General features: G+C 40.8%; 1 protein-coding gene across 3 annotated transcripts in view; it reads right to left on the reverse strand.

The window, feature by feature from the left end:
• Window positions 1–23,163, reverse strand: part of LOC129765381 (uncharacterized) — a 287,550-nt gene that overhangs the window by 25,092 nt on the left and 239,295 nt on the right. For all 3 annotated transcript variants that reach the window (XM_055765641.1, XM_055765643.1, XM_055765642.1), the window contains exons 4-6: window positions 2,796–2,881; window positions 2,410–2,505; window positions 2,156–2,218 (exon numbers count right to left, since the gene is read on the reverse strand). In XM_055765641.1, coding sequence (XP_055621616.1) covers window positions 2,156–2,218; window positions 2,410–2,505; window positions 2,796–2,881 — 245 coding nt within the window. The remainder of the gene's footprint in view (window positions 1–2,155; window positions 2,219–2,409; window positions 2,506–2,795; window positions 2,882–23,163) is intronic.

A 23,163-nucleotide genomic window follows, 5' to 3' on the forward strand; every position in this document is an offset into this window, starting at 1 on the left:
TATTGTTTTATGCTATGATTGACGATTGTTTTGTGTTGTAAATTATGCAGTCGTAATGATAAATATAAACAAGGAGGGGAGATAGCGGGAGGGAAATATTTACGCTAGGGTATTGGTAATGAATCTCTGCTGAGGCAAATATTCAGCCTTTTTCCAAGCAGTTAACATTGTTTGTTTTCTGTCATCATAAAAGCTTCGTTGGTGCCTTTGACATTGCATCAATGCATTGAACTGACGCTATTTGGGGAATACCAAGTTATTCAATAAGTTATATTAAGTTATTAATTTTATTGGGCTCGCGTGCCAGTTGCATAACTGCTTCCAACTAGGATTTCATTTGCGCTAATCTTGATCAAAATGAAGCAGTGCTACTCTTTTCAAGGTTGTTGAGATTAACCGATAGAGTTTATTTCCTTTATTTAGTCACCAATTTTGTGATTTGGTTTCCCTTGCCAGTAGCACAAGAATGAATCATCAAACATTTATCGTCAAATAATTCTACAATAAAAAAAACATTTCAGGGCGACCAAACTGGTAGAATGGTAATTTCAAAGTTTTCGTAGCATTATAAAATAATATCCGTAGTTCTACGTCAACAATGCGGTCGTGTCTTGAACACAACCTCCTATAATTTTTTTCCATATTCTAGAATATTGTTAAATGAAACGTATGAATTAATGTTAGTGGCGTGGAATATTTAATGCATATAGTGCATAAGATCATTACCGGACTATTCTTATTTGATTTCAGTCCCTTTTGTAACTGGATTGAACGGATCCATATATTTACTATTCGTCGTTAGATTCATACGTTCAAAGGAAAAATATAAATGTTTGACTTTCGTATAGTTATTCGCTAAATATAATGGTCATACATATGCACACTTGTAAAAGAAATTCACTTGTGGAATAATTGTAAACAGTAAACTATAAACTAATCGGTGGCTTATGGTAATTTTTAACAGTTACAGTTTCGGGGATATTTTTTTTATAATGGACAATATCGACAAGAAAACAAGGAAAAGAAAACGAAGTTCCTAGAAATTCTTTTATTTCATCTTTTCATGCCCCATCTAAAAAAGGCATTAATTCTTAGTTTACCAAGAATACAGAGATAAAGAATATTAGAAATATGCAAACTTTATATTCCAGGACCTTTATCATCTGGTAATTATCTAGAAAGTCGTTATACATTCTTCTCTTTGATAAAAGACCCGAAAAATACTTAACAACTCCATGAAATGTAAAAAATATGTTTGTTTCGAGCATGCAGTTATGCTATGTTCTGATTCCTACTCCAAAGAAACCACAATCGATTAATACGTTTTTATGTTGTTTTATAGCTCTTTATACTTCCATGAATTATATTCAGTTGCTTACTTTTAATTTATAACAGTGAAAAATTCAAATTTCGTTATTTGTGTTGGAGTATCAAAAATTACTCTGTTTTGAGGAGGCTGAATTAGATGACTATTAAAACATAATAAAGATGAAGAAAACATATTTTTTGGAGTTTTTTTTCATTCAATCACACCCTCTCCTTCAAATAAATGCCAATAAAGCCTGAAAAATACATAATGGCAACATTACAGAGAAGTTCAATTTTCGGTCTGTGACACCGCGCGCGAGTATACGTGTTATGATTTTGCACGTGAGTACAGGAGGGTTAAATAAAGCGTCAAATTTCGATCAGAAATACGACATTTCTTTTTCCCCAACCCTATATAACATTTGGATATGGTTGGAGCTATTAGCATTGACTTAGGGGTTCGATTTAATGGTGAATAATCCCATGCATGGATTGAAATGAAGTAATGAAATTATGCTTTGTTATGTTTCATGCGATTATTCAAATTTGTTGTAAAAAATAATCAATAAATAAACAGAGAGTCCATTCCATTTCGGCACGTAATAAATCAAATTGCACCAGTGAGCATTGTGAGTGTTCCGCTGGGAATTGGAAATACAACAACTTTTGATATTAAAAACAACCAAACAACTTTATTTAGAAATCGTGCCGTTTCATAACTTTCCCAACCCGGACCGGCACGTGTCCGCTAGAAAATCATGATTATAACATTGGTGTTTATAGCAGAGCAAAAAATAATTTCAAATTCAGAGGAAATTGTCATTTATTTGGAGGGGAATTTACTTACATTAAGACACATAATGAAGAAATCGATTGTGAACAACATCGCCGTGACCGGTTCGAATCGCAGCTGTAAGAAACATCAAACCGGTTAGAAGTGATGAGTTCCGTTTCGAAAGATCCGTTAATTACAAAACAAAAAAAAAACATATTAACGCTACATTAATTTCCAGAATAACTTTCTCGGAGAGTTTTGGATTCATCTAAGCAAAATATTTCAGTCTAATTAAACCCTTGATTTTGGTGATAATAGTATCTCACCGTTTGAATAACGATGAGATAGACGAAGTGGGCACATTCCACCAGAAGGTCCGCAATCATCACAACGATCCATGGCAACAGGAACGCTCGTTTGTCCTTGACCATGATGGAATGTCGGGTAAGAAGCAAAAATAAGAAGAAGAACAAGAACAAGAAGAGAAAGTGAGGTGATATTCAGTTACGATAGCTTGCAGAGATGAGGTTGCTGATGGATCGCAGAGGGATTAATTATGTAGCTGTAGAATTTGTAGTTTTCCTGTTTTCCATTTCCTGAAAGTTTGATGGAGGTTTTCTCGGTACGAATCAGTGGCTGCTGCGAGGCGAACGCTTCCTACACTGGGGCCAGGGAATAGCACAACTGCATAGTTATGTAGGTATGTACTTACCAGTCTTAAACCGACTATCACTAGCAATGATGAGAACACTCCAAGAGTCGCGAACACCAGCAGCAAAATGTTGAATATCACAGTAACTGGAATGAGAAGAATAGAAGGCAGCTTGAATTGGCGATGAAATCTTATTAATTACGTTTCGGCACGGAACCCCACAATAGTTTGGGTGCAATTAAATGGGTGTTCCGTGCATCGAATAGCTGCTGGGCAATTAGATGTTATGTTTCGGATGCTGCTCATTTGCGTTTTGGAGGTTCTCCCAGCGGGCGAACAATGCATCCCAAATACTCAAGCTCTGCCGTACAAATTAACGGCATTATCCATTCAGGATAATGACGGTGATAATTTAATTGGTTTCATGTCTTCCTAGAATGCTGAGAAGACAGTGGTTTTTTTTGGTATTCTTGTATCCTATAATGGATAGGTTATTATACCGTTCTGAATCATATTTTGGACACTTAAGACATATGATGCAGAAAACAGATCTAAACTTTATGCACAGGTATTATTTAATTCATATTTTCAATAAATTAGTTTTATATGCTTTGAAGCTTTCTACTATGGTACCTATTTGGTTGAAAACATAAAACATATGGAATAAAAATGTTTTTTCAATTGAAGCGAAAAAGAATCATACTTCGAACGCTATTTAAAAAAACAAATTTCGGACAGAGTGAATTCGAATTTCGAACACTCTGTTTGCATAACGGTAACGGTTGTTTTTTAATTCACTTGAAATAATTTTCAACAATCTCTTTATTTGCATCTTTATTTGCAAGCATTTACCCCTTCTCCTATTTTTCCCCAAAATTCTTTTCGTTTATTGATATTTCTTTATGTTGTAGTTTCATGGTTTTAAATAACCTAAGGGTTCTATTGCTTAAATCATAATTACATATTTAAATTCAAGTTATTTGTTGTTCAAGGTAATCAAATAAATTAAGGTTATTCATAGAGCTTGAATCTCGATTCTTCATTTTTGTTATATAATTCCATCTATTTTGTCATTTTGTAATTTTGTACCAATTTCGCTCTCTTAATTTGTGTATTTGCAGCTTTTTTTTGCCTTTTTCTGTTCCTAAAGTTTCCCTTTCTGCTTCATCTGTTCTTCCTGGTTGCTCAACTTAGCTCTCATTTGGATTTTTTTTCTTTCCGTTTCATTGCAGTTTTCCTTTTCCTTTCCTGAAGTTGTTGGCGCTTCGTCATTTCAATCAACATCTTCGCTGGTTCTATTTCTTTATAAAACACTAGCTGACCCGGCAAACTTTGTTTTTTGATATCAATACCTTCAAACATTCATGTTTTCTTTCTATGAGCAAGTTCATGGGTCCAATCGCAGAACTGTTCATTGATTGATTTTCTATTCGACCCCGTTGAATTAACTTTTTACTATAAAATTCCTAGTTAGAAATATGGTTTGAAAACTCATCATTATAATATCAGATTATTTTCAGCCACAATTCTCGTTCAAGATTTTTCAATCACTTGCAAATATCATGTTTCTCCGTTACATGGAATAAATGTTTTATACAGAAAATATGAAAGAATAAATCAGGCAATTCCTTCCTCTCGAGTTCTGCTCTTATCAACACATCCTTTTTTTTGGTATGGATAGAAGTAGATATAGGAGTGCGTTTGATCACATTAAAATCCATTTCCAGTTTCGAACAAAGATCAATTTCGCTAGCGCAAACATCAAATAGACTAACAGCACTTGTCACTATGTAATTGTGGAACATATGGAGATTTAATTTTCCGAATTTTCCTTTTTTCCTTCAGAGTTTTCCGAAAATTTTCAATTGTCATGTTTCGTTGTATGAGAAAAGGGAGGAGTATCTAACCACCGTAAAAACATTTATTGCACACTAAAACCTTCACATGCCAAATTTGGTTTCATTTGCTTGATTAATTCTCGAGTAATGCAGTAATGTGTGCATCATTTCTATGGCAGCCCCTCCTTAGAGAGGGAGGTGGAGAGTCTAACCATCATAGAAACATTTATTGCACCCTGAAACCTCAATATGCCTAATTTGGTTTCATTTGCTTGATTAAGTAATGTGAGGCTTACTTTTGCCATGAGTTGGTGAGTTGCCAGGATACATGACTAATTTTTGTTCGAAGACCTCTAACAAGCTATTATAAATCTATCTTTGCAACTATATTTGATTGGTCTTCGGGTGTATAGTTTTGACCTACAATAATTTATTTTAAAACCTTTACGTATACTTTAATAGGAGGTAAACATTAATTTTGAGGAGGGGAATTCGTGTGGGTTTACACAATTGAATATAAGCGACTGGCGCACCTATGACATCAAAAACCTTGGCAATCTGCCATTTCAGTTTTGTGTTATGTTAGCACGCAAAACATTTGTTGGTGCTGGCAATTCTGAGGTGAAAAATATTTAAGTGAATCAGAACAAAGAGTTGTTCGTTAACTGGAGAAAAGTGGTGTGGGTAATCGGGAAATAGGAAGGGAGTAAACAGATCCAAAACATCCATTCGAAATGTGCTGAAGAAAGTAGGAGGGGTGAGCCTAGGGTAACAGACGTGAGTTTGACGTAGAACATTGATTGTTCGGAAGAATTGTTTCTTTTTTTAATGTAGTTCTTTCCATTACAGTAGAACCTTTGACATTATCTGATCACTGATGTACACGACAATACCGATTGATAGTTGAATAATTTCTGTATTGATGAAACATAGTTTTCATGCTAAAATATATATTTTTCATGTTTGTGCCTCATTTTTAGTCTTATATTGCTTTATCCGCGATGTTCGTTGTACGCGATGGCCTAGCCCAACTATTTCGCGGTTAATCGGGTTCTACTGTATTTAGAAATCTGTTATTTTAACTCTTTTGAAACTCCAAATGGTGGCCATGAAACGAGCTGTTTGTTATATGTACTGATATTCCTCAAATGGGTTGTAACAATTGAAGAGATAAGATTTATCATCCACAACTTCATTGTCCAATATGTAAGAATTTTCTACTTGATCATACAAGTGTGGCACCGTAAATGATGGGCCAGCATCTTCAGACATCAATGAAACCGTTTCTCCTAGTTTCATTTTTGTACCATCTAACACGTTCTGCAACAGTTAATGCAGGCTTTTTTGCAACACTTCGCACTTGCGTTTATTCCGATATTAAATACGATTGTAAATAGCAGCAAATAGAAATTTCGACTAGTTTCATCCTAACGAAAAAAAAAATGCGTGGGTGGTATCTACGATATAACCGCAAGGTTAACGTGGGACTACCTTAGTTTGGCAATCATTTGTTTGTATTGATCAAATTTTTGATTGAATGAAACTATTTCCGAATTCAATTGAATTCAATATATTTGCTTTGTGATTAAAGAAATTTTGATATGATACCTAGGACAAAATATGTGAACGAAAGAATTATCAAACGATTGTTTTATTCCACATTTCCCTCTGAAGTTTGCATCTCTCAGGTGTACATACTTCTCGAATCGTGACTTTGCTTGATGAACTTCAGGCATTCAGTTTCGATTTTGACATGTACGTCGAACGCATATTTTTTAATCAATAGGCGTTATCGCAGCAAATGGTTATCAACATTTTACCTAATCATCAAATAGCACGCGTAGAAATTCAGTGAGCAGAAGATATGAAGGAAGGTATCAATACAATCTTGAATAACCGAGCCAAAGGGTTGTGTTCGTACCCGCTTTTGTTTTCCGTGTTAGGAAAACACTTTTCGGTGTGCAAAAAAAAACATGCGGGTGCAGAAGTACCCCCGGCTTACATGAACCAACGACTGTAACTTCTACATTTTGTACTATAGAGGCTATAAACTTGGAAGTTCTCTAATGTTTGCACGATTTTCCTAGGTTCCTAAGTTTAGAAAATCGTGTTGAGGAAACATATTCTAGTCTGCAAAAGTCTAGCAAACGAGTACAAAAGTACTCCGATCTCCTCAGATACCTTGGTTTTGAGTCAGTGTTGGGGAAATATATTTCAGTCGGAACAAAAATACCCCCGACCTGTATGTATTTGCAATGTCGAATTCCCCACGCTCCATGGACTAAAAGTCTGTGTTAGGGAAACACATTTTAGTCGGAACAAAAATATCTCCGACTTCCATGTATTTGCCATGTAGATTTCTCCCACACTGCTTGGTTTTGAAGTCTGTGTTAGGGAACACATTTCGGTGAGAACAAAAGTCCCCATACTTTCATGTATTTGCCATGCCGATTTTCCCAAGGTTGCTTGGTTGAGATGGCTGTGTTGGGGAAACCGCAAATCGGGCCAATCAAAACGAGGCAGTTAGGGCGTTTAGATAACACTCAACATTTTATAGTAATTCACTTGTTTATCTTGTTTATCTTGTTTATCTTGTTTATCTTGTTTATCCTGTTTATCTTGTTTATCTTGTTTATCATCTTACCGATCCAGTAAGAAATGTTCGAGTTATAAGCATTCGGAATCTTTCATTTTTTCCTACATATTCTGTGTTTGAGTTTTCATTTTACCCCCCCATATTCTCCGGTTAGACGTAGTCCTACGTCAAAAACAAGATTAGCTTCTGAAAGGAGGTTCAATTGACCAACGGAAAATGATTAATGAATATGAGTGTAAAACATAACAGGGTGGAATGGTAGACGAAGTATATGTGGATCGGCAAACAAAAGGAATTGTGTCGTCATTGATTACATTGAATATGAAGTTTTTGGGGAAGAAACAAAGAAATGTTGAAAATACTTACTGTTTCATGATATTTTGAGGCAAACTTCACATTAAATTCTAAAGCTGCTTAATTTTTAATTGATAGCTATGGTATTGTGATTTCTTTCCATTGTTTTTTTCTAAGTCCAGTAGCGTGGAGTGAAGCTCCCGCACTCGGGGCGGAAGAATCGATTTGCACCCCCATCACCCCGCCAGAAAAGGAATAAATCATACTTATCCAATTCCTTCATATGAATTCGGTCCATTCTGCACCCCTTAAATCGTGCACCCGGGGCGGTCTGCCCCCTCCGCACCCCTCAGTCGACGCCACTGTCTTCGTCATCGAGAGTAGTAACCTTTTCGGCTTTTATTTTGCTCAAGACATGAACTGTGAATATAGTAAAAAAAACTCTGAGAAATTTGACCATCAAAATGAGTATGTTTTTTTCGACTTCACTAGTCACTCGTTTTCTCCCACAACGCAACGAACAACCTTTTGGTTACGATTCGGCGTTAGCTCACAATGTGATCAGATGCGTATTATGAATTATTCTCGATTTACCGATAATAGGCATTTATCAGTTGTCAGAATCAATGGAGGGATGATCTAGGAATGATCTTGAAGATGATATTAGATGATTTCATTCTATACTGACGAGAGCCTGGCTTAAAAGGTTAAATGTTGATAGAGATTTTATTAGATTGAAGTACAAGTTGTTGTCCAATCAATTCGTGCTCAATTCACGTTTTATCATGTAGGCATTGCAACTAACAATTTGTGGAATTGTGGTCCAGGAAGTCACTATATTGAGCATGAAGTTCGGAAAGGTATACTCACGCATATTTTTCGGGGTTTCCATTTGATGTATCAAAAAAAAAAAAGAAAAATACAGATGTTGAGCATTGAAAAACCTCAATTCAAATGCAATTACTACACACAATTACAGTCCTATGTCAAGATCCCGTCCTTGTTAGATACAACCCCCTACAATTTGTATTCGTTAAATTGCTCACTTGTTTTAGAATTCCACTGTAGATATCTCAGACGAAAAAAAAAATTTGTCGTCTAAATAATATATATATACCGTAAGAACGATTGTGCTTAATATGCATATGGAATCCCTTAATGCTTCGTTACATTTTTCGTAGAGTGCCCCCCCCCCTTTATAGAAATCAAAGGCGTAATCCTACGTCAAAAGGTGTAAAATATGGCGTTAAGAAGAAAACTAAGGGGAATACCAAAATAAACAATCGTGACAGGAATCGAATTATGGAGCTGACCGGAACTGAAATGTACAATGCATCGGAAATTAAGAAGGAACTTGGACTCTCGATTACCGATAAGCACATTGCACATTTATTTCGGGGATCTGGTTACTACAGCGCGGACTCGATTATATACAGTTTTTGATTTCTTTTCACTATATACAATCGAAACCTGTATATAATCACATCAAAAAAATTTTTTTTTATTCTTATTTTTTTGCATGTATTTTTCTTTTTTTTTTAATATAAAAGAGGAATTTGATTTTTGATTCAGAACAGTCAGAGTAAGAAAATACCTTTCTCACATGAAAAAAAAATATTCAGATTCTCTCAGAGGTCATCCTGATTTTTTTTCATTAAACTGGGTTGTTTCTATCAATCAAATTGAAGCTCTCTAACCGCTCCACAATTTGTTCTCTTAATTTGGCTGCAATATCGATATAATAAATTCTTGGTGAAAATTCAAGCAAAATCTTCAAAAATCACGATTTTTACCCCACTGTATATGAATTAATCACTTAAATTACACCTTAACGTTGAAAGGTTACATTTCTTCTTGAAATAAGTCAAATTTGAAACATAAAAAAATATTTTTTTTCATCTGTATATAATCGAGTCCAAAATTGTATATAATCGAATCACATATAATCGAGTCTGTATATAATCGAGTCCGACCTGTACTAAAAAGGCCAAAAAAACGACTTCAGCACATATTCACGTTCGATTGAATTTCGCAAAAAGCATATGGCATGGCGAATGGCAGATGGCAGATGCTGAGCAGTAGTGATATATTCCCTGTGCGAAAAAGTTCCCGGCGAGTGGTTATAGACGAATACACCAACAAAGAATATTTCATGAATCATCAACAACCAGAGCAATGGATTTGGAATGAAAAAAAAATAGCCCAAAGATTTGGAATTATATGGAAACTCCTGGAATAAAACAGGTAATATTACATCAGTTAGATGGAAAAATCGATTAATTGGACGTTTTCAATACAGAATTTGATAATTCATTCTGGGAGATTGATTGATTCTTTGTTTTTAAGAGGCTTTAAACTTTGCAATTCATTCGCCTCTAATTCTGGGAGAACATTGTGACAGAGACGAATCGGTAAGCAGAAGCAACCATGTGTGTCACATCAAATTGCATCACGGAAAAAAACGCTGTAGAAATTTAATTTTTAGGAATTATATCTTCAGCTTTCGCTTATAATCAGATAAGAGTGTATAGATCACGTTGACCATGCTTCACTGTAAATTTTTCGTAAATTTTGAAAAATGTCGTCGTGAATTAATCCTGCGCACTCATTTCGAGAATCCAGAGTTGTCACATCGGGACATCGGTAAGATGCTGGGAATCGTCCAATCCACGGTCAGCAGAGTACTAAAACGATACTTCGAGAACCTAACCATCGACCGGAAGGTGAAGAACGGCAAAAATGGATGCTCCGTCAGTGAAAAAGATCACAAGCGCGTAGTTAAGCAGTTTAGACGTGATCCGAGAAGTTCTGTCCGGGATGTCGCCAATAAGCTGAATTTGTCAAGTTCATTCGTCCAGCGGACCAAGCAGCGGGAGGGCCTGCGTACATACAAGGTTCAGAAGGCTCCTAATCGCGACGAAAGGCAAAATATGGTGGGGAAGACGCGAGCCCGGAAGCTGTACACCGAAATGCTGACGAAGCCGCATTGCCTGGTAATGGACGACGAAACCTACGTCAAAGCGGACTTTCGTCAGCTGTCGGGCCTGTTGTTCTTCTCCGCAGAGGACAAATTCAGCGTTCCGGAGGAGATTCGCAAGCAGAGACTATCCAAGTTTGCCAAAAAATACATAGTGTGGCAAGCGATCTGCTCTTGCGGAAAGCGGAGCGCCCCCTTCGTGATGACCGGCACGGTAAACGGGCAGGTTTACCTTAAGGAGTGCCTACAGAAGCGCTTACTACCACTATTGAAGCAGCACGAGGGCCCGACCATCTTCTGGCCGGATCTCGCTTCGTGCCACTATTCAAAGGACATGTTGGAGTGGTATGAAGCCAACGGGATCACCATCGTGCCAAAGGAAATGAACCCGCCCAACGCGCCGGAGCTTCGACCAAAAGAGAAATATTGGGCGATTATGAAGCAGGCCCTCCGGAAGAACCCAAAAGTTGTCAAATCGGAGGCGGACTTCAAGAGAAAATCGATTTCTGTTCAAAAAAAAAAAAACTACAACCTGACGTTGTACAGAACCTTATGGACGGGGTAAAGAGGAAGGTGCGAGCATACGGGCTTGGGCTCGAAGTATGAATAAAAAGAAAATGCCAAAAGTTTTTTAATAGTTTTTATTTTACTGTCTAAAATTTTCAAAAGGATCGGTCTACTGGGCGAATTTCTACAGCGTTTTTTCCGTGATGCAATTTGATGTGACACACCTTTTAAGAGAAAAATACTAAAAATAGATGAATCGTGATTTCCTGTCAGTTGTTTTGAAATAAAAATTTATTTTGCATTGTGTATTATAATGTCTCAAGTGAAAAGGCCAGATATTCAAATGAATTGGTCTAAGAGAGCCATTATTGAAGCCCCTATATTCGCGAAAATGATGCCGTTCAAACGATTTAAGCAGATAACAAGAATTCTGCATTTTGCGAATAACGAAGTCTCTGGGAATACAAATAAACTATGTAAAATAAAACCTGTAACGGCTTTTTTCAACCAAAAATTTAAAGAAGTGTATACAATGAAAGAGGACATTGCTATCGATGAATCACTGATGAAATTTAAGGGACGCTTTTCTTATAAACAATTTAATCCATCTAAAAGAGCAAGATTTGGTATAAAATTTTATAAATTATGTGAATCAGATTCAGGCTATTGCTATGAATTCAAAATATACACAGGTAGCGATAAAATAAAGCCTGGTTGCTGTGCATCTCAAAATGAAGTCAGAGAGCTGGCGCAATCAGTGTTTTTTTTTTTATTTTTTATTTTTATAGAGACTTTGCCTAATGTGGCATTCGCCTCTGTATTTCAATTTTATTTTGTGAGTTTACAGTAATTCATATATGATTGTATAGTTTGATGTCTTTTAAAAATTTCAGTACTTTTTCTTCCATATTGTTGTTGTTACTTAATATATCCCTTATATTGTTTGGTAGACCATTTCGTCTCCTTTCAATAGCGTATTTACAGCAATCGAGTAGTATATGGTTCACAGTGATTGGTTTGCTACAGATGTCACACATCGCGGGAGGTTTCCTCTCGAACAGATGCTTTTTGTTGTACCAAGTATGTCCCAGACGCAATCTGGTCAGTACTATTTGCTCTCGCCTAGTTTTTCTGTCCTTCCATCTCGTTATGGTACCTTTAATGAGTTTTATGCCTCTCGGATCTGCGTTGTTCCAGATAAATTGATGTTTTTGCCACAAAATCCTTCTACACCAGCTAACTGCATCTTGTGCGGGAATCGAGGAACAAATCACCTCCGCATTTCGTCCTTCGCGAGCCATGTCATCCGCCTTTTCATTTCCGTCGATTCCCTGGTGACCAGGAACCCAGCATAGAATGATTTGTTTATCCTTCATCTCTTTTACAATTTTTTGAATGAAAGGATGATGCAACTTCCCTTTTTCTATCTCCTGTAAGCAGCTTGCAGAATCTGTGAAAATTACGCTTCTATTTTGTATTTGCCTTGTAGCTTTCGCAATTGCAAAAGCTTCGGCGGAATAAACGGAACATTGATTACCAAGGCTTCCACTAAGCCGGTAGTTCGGGCCTACAATTCCAACTCCAACTTTGGATTGTGATAACGAACCATCTGTGAACCAAAGGTCGTAATCAGCGTATTTTTTTTCCACTAGTGATTCAAATAATTTTTGGGCTATCAGACGTTGACCTGCTCTGACCCGTTTTTTCAAAAACCAGTCGATTTTAGGACACGCTTCATACCAGGGTCTACCTAGCTTAGTGTGGATTTTTGTGATCATCGGGAGTTTTTGATTGGTTAGAGCATTAAGTGCTTGATTGGTTTTCTTCCATATTGTTTTGGTTGTAGCGTTTTCCCTCTCCATGATTCTACAAGCCATTTTTGCCAATGTTAAGGTTGCCACAAATTCCCATGGGAGCCGTGCTGCTTCTGCCATCATCGATTGTATTGGAGTTGTTCGGAGGGCACCTGATGCAATCCGAATGACAGCATTATAGGTTGGAGTAAGTTGGATGATGTTTTGCCACTTGAGTACTTCAAGTCCATAAAATAATTTGGAGAGAACAATAGCGTATCCAATTCTTTCGAGGGTTTTCCTGTCAGCCCACCGAGAAATTGCTTTCAGCAGATTTAGTCGACTTCTGCAGTCTTCGATCAACTTTTTGGTGTAATTGTTGAACAAGCATCTTCTGTCGAATATCACACCAAGAATTTTTGTGGTTTTTGGCCTTTGGAGTTCGACTCCGTCCAGGTCTATCTTCCCTCCGTCAAGGTGCCATTTTCGGTGTTTTTGTAGTTTGCAGCAATGCATGGTTGAAGACTTATCGACCGAGATTTCAAACCCTACGCTAGAAGCCCATTTCGAGATGGCTTGAACTGCTCTCTCCAACTTTAGGCGCAAGTGTTTGACCATTTTGCCTGTAGCAACGACCACAATATCGTCAGCATAAACGAACATACGGACGTTCTTAGGAGCAGCACCAAAGATAGGATTGATTGCCAACAAGAATAGTGTCACAGAAAGCACAGACCCTTGGGGCACACCATTTTCTTGAATTTTTGCTCGCGACAACGATCCTCCATAGCTTACTTGAAATGTTCTTTCTGCGAGGAAATTTCTTATGAATCGCGTCATGTTCTTCCCCAGGTGGTTGCTGATAATTCTATCCATCACGTGACGGTGCCATACACGATCATAAGCTTTTTTCAAGTCGAGAACTACAATTTCACAATGTTCTCGATTTTTTGCTGCTTCCGTTATCACATGGTCTAATTCCGAAAAATAATAACTTGTGCCCATACCTTTACGAAAGGCAAATTGATGTGGGTGGAATACTCCGTTTGTTTCTAGGTGGGTAGTCAGCCTACGGTTGACCATTTTTTCTAAGGTTTTGGCTATATAGCTGGTCAGAGAAATGGGACGAAATTGGTTATAATCCTTGCTGCTTTTTCCCGATTTTGGTATTGGAATCACGATGCTTTGTTTCCATGAATTCGGAATTACTCCATGAGACCAGATATGGTTGAATGCCTTTAGAAGGGTGTATTTGCAATGGAGTGGAAGCCGTTTCAGCATCGGGTAGCCGATGTTATCAGGACCCGTTGATGAACCTTTCGTGTTATCTAGGGCTAGCAGTAGTTCGTCAATTGAAAAATCCTTGTCTAGGGGTGAGGATACTTCAAAGCTGTAGTTCAAGTTATGCTTTTCACGATCTCGTTTTAGTTGTTGAAATTCTTCTGAATAGTTGGCTGTAGATGAGGTTGACGCAAAGAACTCGGCAAAGTGTTCGACGATTTCCTGAGGGTCATCCGTTTGTTTCCCGTCGATGAAGATACTACGGGCTCCAGTATGTTTTTTCTTTGCAAGTTTGTTGTAATTTTGCCACAATTCCGACGAGTTAGTATTCGAATTGAAGATTTCCGCGAATCGTTCCCAAGATGATTGTTTGGCTTCCGTGATAATTTTTCTGGCATGCTTATTTGCTTCTAGATATTCCAAACGCGCAGCTTCTTTGCTTGGATTCTCTATGCTTAATTTGCGGAGTTTCCTCAAAGCTTTCCTTCGTTTTTTTACCGCCATCGCTATCTGTTGGTTCCACCAAAACTGGCTCCTCTTCCCGATTTTCCCACTTGATTTTGGAATTGAAAGTGATGCGGCATGGATAATGTTAGCAGTGATATTGTCTAGCGACATGGTGGCACCAGCTGGAATTTTTTCATCAATTATCATTTCAAAAGCAGTCCAGTCTGCATCCTTGAAAAGCCATCTTTTGCGATAGTAAATGTTGCGGAGCGTATTGTGGGACCGTATGAGAATCGGAAAGTGATCACTTCCATAACTGTCTTGCTCAACTGACCATGTAAAGTTTGACACGAGGCCAGCAGAAACAAAAGAAATATCAATTGATGAAAATTATCCTGACGTGCAGTGTATATGAGTAGGTGATCCATTGTTCAGCGAGACAAGATTATTATCAACAGCCCATTCAAAAATCCTGCGACCTCGAGTAGTGGAAGTAGATGCACCCCAAGCTTCATGTTTCGCGTTGAAATCTCCACAGATTATGTAAGGAGGTTCACTTGTCCTTATGAGTTCGTTGAGCTCGTTGACCAGGTTTTCGTTGTTCGCATTGTTTGGAATGTATAGCGAAATGACAGTTATGTTCCATGGATCGCCAATTCTGGCAATACAAGCGTGCATATCAGTGGTATTGTTTATGCTTTGGTAGCAGAAGTCATTCCGAATGCCCAAACCAGCGATTCCCTTCCCTAGGCTCGCTGGACGATTGTGTGTTATCCAGTTGTAATTGTTGCATAGAAGGTTGTTGGTTTTATCGGTCATCATTTCTTGTAAACAGATAACTGCTGGAGTGTTGTCATCAGCGAGTTTTTTGAATTCGGGATAGTTTCGCCATATACTTCGCACATTCCATTGAAGAAGGAAAGTTTCGTTGTTATTTGTGTTGATTTCGGAGATATTGCTGAACTGACTTTCGTTCTCGTTGTCTCGTACTCGTCTGAATTCAGTATCTGAGAATGAGAAGGTAGCTGGGGAGAATTGTCTGTTGTCAATACGTTTACTGGTACTTGCCTGTAAGGGCAAGTCCCCAACACCGGTAGCTGCTGTAGGATCAGTCCGAGGTACGGGAACATCTACAATCAGGACCGGTGTTAGGAAATGCCCGGGGTTAACGGACCCCTCACCGGTAGTAGTTGCAGCTTGTGAAAGATGAAAAGACGTAGGCGGTGGTGAATGATGTTGAATCATTGGGACTGATATTCGGGAACTCGAACCTTCGCCTGGATCCCACAGTTGGTAAAAAACACGTAAAGTTGGTTGTTGGGACAGGCCCCTCACATCGAAAGCTTTTGAAGGGTTGCTCCGAGATTCGGGAACATCTACTGTCAGGCACCGTGTGTGGAAATGCATAGACTCTTGATAGGCATCGTTCGAAGAAAATTCTAGAGTTTTGGAATCATTTTCAATGTTGGAAGCAGAACTAACGGTGCTAATTGGCGTTGAGCAGCTGCTACTGTTTTTACTGGTCGTAGAGAGGGTTTCGCTATTAACAGGTGTGGGTGTAACGTCCTGGACAAGTATGTTATCCTGCTGGGCTTCCCGGCCGGAAAGTGAGGGAGTTTGTACATTCTCGTTCGTCTCAATCCAGTTAGATGCGTGGTTGTTGTTAGTGTTGTTGTTGTTGATGACGTCTGCGTCGTTGAGTCTGGTGGGTTGATTGTTGTGCGTTGGTGTTGATTTACTGGGTTTTCCGAACATAGTGAGGTGAAGAATCTTCATCGAACTCTAATTCATAATCGGAAATATCCACCACTTGTTCTTCCGCGTATAATACAGGAGGTTGATAAGTTGCTGGTAACTGTGACTTTTTGGAGGGAGGCTGGTTGTTTTCGGGAGAAATTTCCTGACTGTGTTGATATGATGATGCTCGAGCATTCACACGCTTTGATTTTCGTCTAGTTTCAGTTTCACTTTTGTTGGTACTACGCGTCTCGAATTGGATTTTTTCTTGAAGTTTTTGAATGTAGTGTTTCATAGCAGAGTTTTGTTTTTCAAGCTGTTTGTTTGCTTGTTCATGCTCTTGGACTGTTTTAAGTAGGTTATCAAATTCGTAGTTCTTTTCTGCTTGCACTTTAAGGATTACATCCATTTTCTGTTCCAACGCTTCACTTTGCTTAACTTTTTCGGTTAGGAGTGCAATTAGTTCATCTTTTTTCTTGTTTTCTTCCTGTAGTGCATCTAGTCTAGCCCGATCAAGGCGAGGTTGAGCGGCCACTTTAGAGTAGGTAGTGTGTCCAGTTGCTACACGTTTTCTAGCTTCATCAAACGAGAGGTTGAGATCGATTTTTGTTTGGATGACAGCTTTTTCTTCTTTGTACTTTATACATTTACGACTGGACGGTCTGTGGTTTTCGTTACAATGGAGGCAATGAGAGTTTTCTTCGCATGATTCTCTTGCATCTTCATGTGTTTGGGAGCAATTGTAACATCTTTTTGGGCCGGGACATTTGAGTTTGGGGTGACCATACTGATAACATTTGAAACAAAGCATCGGTTCTGGGTAATACGTCCGCGTTTCAATTCGTAGCAGATCAACTTTCACATGCTTAGGATATGTTGATTGATTCATTGTCAGAACAAAAACTGGCGTATTTTTTATATGTTTCACTGCCTTTACTCGTTGACTTTTCAGCTCGCTCAGTAGTTCATCGTCGGTCATGTCAGCAATGTCCCAAGACGCGATAACACAGCGGCATGAGTTAAGCGTAGGGTGCAGCTTAATTTCGATCTCTGTCCCATCTGACAAGTGAGTGAGGTTGAGCAGCTCTTTGATCTGATTTGGTTTTCTTGTATTAAGAATGTATTGTGTACCTTTTTCTGCTGTCCGTGCACTCTCGATCTGACCGACCTGTGCTCGAATGCTTTTTGCAATTAGAAGAGGTTTCTTTGGAAGTGGAGATTGGTTTTTGCCTGTCATAAGCAAAGTTGTTAATGCTCCAAACTCATTTTGATGGTTGTAGAGTTCAGGAAAACTTCTTTCGGGAGGTTCATCAGAACCGCCCTCGCTGAAAGAGGCCATATGGGCCTCGATACGGTGAGATCTAAAACACTGTACGGTTGATTTCTTGAATCACAATTACAACGACTTTTTTATCGATTGTATGGGTTATTTGCTTAGTATGGATTTCCAATTTTTTTGTTGCACTCACTATTCACAATAGCGTTATGGAAAAATATCAAACGAATATTAATTATATATATTTTTCAATTTTCCAAAAATTGGAGCAGGTGAAAAAATTCGACAGCTACCGTTCAAGGCTTGCTAAGATTCCCTTGCGAATCAGTGTTACATAAAGGACATACTTTATATTTAGACAACTGGTACTCTTCGCCTAACCTTTTTGCATTTTCAGTTGATAATAAAACTAATGCTATCGGAACAGTTCGCTCGAATAGGAAAAATATGCCGAAAAAATTTGTTAAAACAAAACTAAATAAGGGATAATATATAATGAGAAGCTGCAATGGAATACTAGCTATAAAATGAAAAGACAAGCGAGACGTTCATGATTTCCGGAATGTGTTCTTGAGTGCAACAAATTAGAGGCGAATGAAATGGAAAGTTTAAAACTTTCAGTTTAAAACAATTCTTTAAAACAAAGAAAGAAAGAAAGTACAACACAGGAATGATAGGAATTGATCGTCAAGACCAAATGTTGGCCTGCTATCCTATCATGAGGAAATGTATGAAAGGATACCGCAAAATATTCTTCACACAACACAACACAGGAATGATAGGAATTGATCGTCAAGACCAAATGTTGGCCTGCTATCCTATCATGAGGAAATGTATGAAAGGATACCGCAAAATATTCTTTTATATTTTTGATATTTTCATTGCATAATTGCTAAATTCTGTTCAAAAAACTTGGTTCTACGAAGAAGTATAGTTACGTAGAATATAGAATTCAAATAGTGTAATCGTTACTGCGACTAATGCCATCGCTGGCATATAATCGACGAGGGAGAATATCAAACGGAGATTTACCAGAGAGGCTGCACGCGCAAAATTGGAATCATTTTCCCAAGTAGGGTAACACGGGGTTAGTTGGACATACGGGGTGATTTGAACCACCTCTTTATCTCGAAAAGTACGGCTCAACTTGGATTTTTTATAATGTCATCTCCTTTTATTCATTCTTCGGCATAAGCTTCGAGTAACCGGTCATGTGCTGTGAATGTCTCCGTTAAAGCATTGTTCTCGGTTACCGTTGGCTGTTATTTTTTTTATCGCCCGGGTGTGCTTTTTTCGCGCGTTTTCGAACTGTTCGAGACATCTTAAAACGCAGTGTGAACTCGGAATTAGTGAGAAAAGCAGAATCATCAAAGCCTGGCAAGGCCAGCCGGCTTTCAGTTTTCGCCGATTTGTCGCCATCGCAATCGAAGTCCGACATCGGTGGGCAGTTCCACGCACACAATACCAGCGCGATTCGCTGCTCACTTACAGAAGTGTGAAGGAGAGCATCACTTCTTAGTGGTGCGTGATAGTGCCGAGCGCTCAAGCGCTCCGATTGTTTTTGGCAGACTTATCTCACTTCTTAACTAGGCGAACCTAGCCAGAATTTTCACCTGCCCCCGGGCTTCTGAATGCCAAAGGGGGACTAGGCTCTGCGGAATGCACGTATCTGCATGCTCGTGCTGTTTTAGTCCTGACCGAGGAATTGTCGGACAATCGCGCAGGTGCTAAGGATGACCGACTTTTGGATGCCGGCCAATTCCTTCTCGATGTTCAACACCTTTAGCGCTTCCAGAAGTGTCTTCGGGATAATTCCAGTTCCAGAGAGAACGACTGGAACAATTCTTGGGACCTCCCTTAGCCCCCACAGTTCCTTGAGCTCCACGGCCAATGGTCGGTACTTGCAGATTTTGCGACCGTGGGTCTCCTCCAGATTCTGGTTCAGTGGAATAGCGACATCGATGATGGTGACTTTGCGGTCGCTCTTGTCGTAAATCATTATATCTGGGCGGTTGTGGTGGATCGAGAGGTCGGTCAGAACAGTGCGATCCCAGTACAGCTTGAAACGGTCATTTTCCAGGACAGGTGCAGGCAGGTACCGGTAGTTTGGTACGTTGTCTTCCAGTAGAGCACATTGGAGCGCCAGTTGTCGATGAACAATACGGGCCACGTTGTTGTGGCGCTCGGTGTAGGCTGCGTTGGCCAAAACGGGACAGCCTCCCATAATGTGCTCTATGTTTTCACCTGGTTGATGGCACATCCGGCAAATGTCATCAACGTCTTGATGCCAGATGTACCGCCTGCAGTTTCTCGTCGGCATTATCCTGTCCTGGATGGCTATCATGTCGGCTTCTACTACTGAAGAGAGTTCACCACGCGTTAGCCACAGATTAGATGCGGCCTTGTCGACGTGTGGCCGGTCCAGTTGATGGAGGTGGGCACCATGCACTGCCTTCTGCTTCCAAGCTGCAATCTTCTCCTCCACTGTCTGCAGATTGCAGTTGAGTTGGTACTCCGCTTGCGCCAAGTGCAGAGCGCTGTATCCTCTGTCGGCGGCGCAGACAGCCCGGTATAGCGCGTTTTGGTTGGCGCGTTCTACGAAGTACTCGCGCAGTTGTCGTACCTGGGCAACACACAGTGCAGAAATGTCGACGATTCCAAGTCCCCCTTCTTTGCGTGGTAGTGAAACTCTCTCCAGTGCCGATTGAGGATGGTGCATTCCGGCCTCTTTGAATGCTTTCCTCATCCTCCTCTCAAGGTCCTCTAGGTTAGTTTTGCTCCATTTGACTACACCAAAACTGAAGGTCAGCAGGGGAACCGCGAATGTGTTGATCGCGCGTACCTTGTTCCCCGCGTTGAGGAAAGTCCTCAGGACACAGTTCACTCGACTCAAGAACTTGTCTCGCAGCTCCGTCTTGATGTCGGAGTGGCGAATCCCGGTGAGCTGTCGGAATCCAAGATATTTATAGGATTCGCCACGAACCATGTCTCTTATAAACTCGCCGTCATAGACCTCGTAGCCTCCGGATTCGGTAAGTTGTCCTTTCAGCAGGTGGACACAGCGACACTTGTCGAGGCCGAACTCCATACAGATGTCCCTGCTTATGTCTTCGACAACCCGGATAGCTACACCTAGACGCTGACGTGAATCAGCGTAGACCTTGAGATCGTCCATGTAAAAGGTATGGGTCACTTCTTCGTGGGCGCCGTCGCCATACCTTATTTTATAGCCATGACCGTTTCTATTGAGCGTCCTACTGAGGGGGTTCAGTGCCAGACAAAACCAAAGCGGGCTGAAAGAGTCGCCTTGGAATATCCCCCTCTTTATCTGCAGCGTTCTAGACTGCAACACATTTTCCCCATCACTAAGGTGCAGAGACGTGCTCCACTGCCTCATCGCATGCTGCAGGAACCTAACGACGACGGGATCAATTTTGTAGAGCTCCAATACCCGGACGAGAAACGAGTGAGGTATGGAGTCATAAGCCTTCCTGTAATCGATATAGGCTATGCTTAGGTTCCGCTGATTATAAACCGCCTGGCCGACTATGGTTGCGTCGATGATGGCCTGGTCTTTGCAGCCATGCGTATTTTTTCTGCATCCTTTCTGCTCTTCTGCGATGATATGGTGTTGTTCGCAGTGGGCAGAAACTTTGGCGGTTATGATGCTGCTTAATATCTTGTACAGACTCGATAGGCACGTTATCGGCCTGTACTTTGATGGGTTCAATGTGTTGCTGTCTTTCGGGAGGAGGAATGTGACGCCACGGGTGGCGAATTCAGGAAGGTTGTGTGGGTCACATAGCACCTTGTTGAAGCACTCAGCTATCTTTGGATGTGCGACGGTCAGCTTCTTGTGCCAAAAGTTCTGGACACCATCGGGGCCCGGTGCTGCCCAGTTCCTCAGGTACCGCGAGGCTTCGCGGACATCGTTCTCTCCGACGATGATAGCTGGCATCTCTCCAATTTCACCACAACTCTCCTCCTCCCGTCTTAACCACATTTGCCCGTCGCGATGTTCTACTGGGGTCTCCCAAATACCAGCCCAGAAGTTCGTCACATCGCTAATATCTGGCAAACCTTCGCGGTAGTCGGGCTTCTCGTCGCTAATGTGGTCGTAGAACGCTTTTTCGTTATCTCTGAACATCCGATTTTGTTCCTGGCGCTTTGCAGAGTCAGAGTAACGTTTCAGCCGTTTAGTTAGGACGCTCAATTGCTGTACCAGTGTGTCGAGTTTTTCCGTCAGCTGGTGAGCTCCCAGCTGGCGAAGTTCAGTAGGCCGCACGATCACAGCAACTTGGCGACATAATTTCGCCGATCTGCTGCCTCTTTTGTACGCCATCAGTCTTCCAATTGCGGCGCGCTTGTTTAGGATCCGTTGCTCCAATCTCCTTCGCCATGGAGGCTCACGCCTTTCACGGAGATGTTGGAGCAGTCCGCCTCTTGGCCTAATACGGTATCCTAAACTTTTGGCGGTCGCCACAGCAGCACAGTAAACTTTCAGTTGCAGCTCCTCCATGTTCTCAGCATCAACCAAGTGCAGCGGAAGAACGTGCTCGTTCATGAGCTTTACTGCACTTGTCAGCCTGCGGGAATGCTGCAACTTCGGGATCCTGGGGCGCGTCAAAGGGTCCGTGTCGCGGAACTGTGAGATCGCCTCGTCGTAATGGAAGACCAGATCGCGTAGTAGTTGTTGATCTGGCTGTGGATCTTCCGGCTCAGGGGGTTGTTGTACTGTGGCCTCCACTGGTGCTGATTCGCGTGCCCCACTCGCGAATGAATTGCTCAGCCGTACTGAACTTCGTCTCGACACATCGCTTGCTCTGCTTGTTCTGGAGCTTAGTTCTCTCTGCACCTGCTGCTTGATCTCGTCGACTTGCGTTTGGGAGAGCATATTGTTGCGTACAATCGCTCTACGCCTCGCGTTCATCGCGTTTTGGTCAAGCCTCCCGACGAACTCTGGATACGCTTCCCCGAACATTGCGAGTATTCGAGGGCGACCGCTCATGTCCGTCTCCAAAGCAGTGCAGATGTAATAGGCGCGGATCACGAATTCATTCATTTCATGTGTCCACATGATCCGTCGCCTAGTAGTACCCACAAGTGTGGACGACTGTCGTCTGACAGTCGCAACACGCCTCGTAGGCGCAGCGTTTCGTTGGTGATGTCGATGGCTGCTGTTTCCGTGTGGCGGTAGCTCTTCGGGTTGAACCCGGCTGGTGGCCCGCTCTTGCACATCGCCCTCCAGCCGCTGGCCGCTCGCTCTTACGCCCGTTCCAGGACCAGCTCCAGTTCGGGGACCCTCCTCGGGCGATCGCATTCTGAGTATTCTTCGTGAACGTAGCTCCATTTTCTGGGTGTATCTCCTTTGCCCGGGAGACAGCGGGTTGGCAAGGCCTCCATGACCCGGGAGGCCTTCCCCGGGAGAGATATAGCGCTCTGACTCGCTCGCACCCCCTCACTTAGCCACTTTCGACACCCGTTCTCGGAGCCAAGACCAGGTGTGTGTTTCCAGTTCACGCCCGATCTAAAAATGTCGTCATATGATCTTAGTGGAGGCGTGAGATAGGAACATTTGAGACCAACAGGTAGGCTCCTACCCTAGTGTTGATCCCCATTTAAGAACCAATTTAGTTAGAATTTTTTTTTAATTTTTTTTTAAATTCTTATTATTATTATTAA

This window comes from Toxorhynchites rutilus, chromosome 2 (assembly GCF_029784135.1).
Source record: "Toxorhynchites rutilus septentrionalis strain SRP chromosome 2, ASM2978413v1, whole genome shotgun sequence".
Classification (NCBI taxonomy): Eukaryota; Metazoa; Arthropoda; class Insecta; order Diptera; family Culicidae; genus Toxorhynchites; species Toxorhynchites rutilus.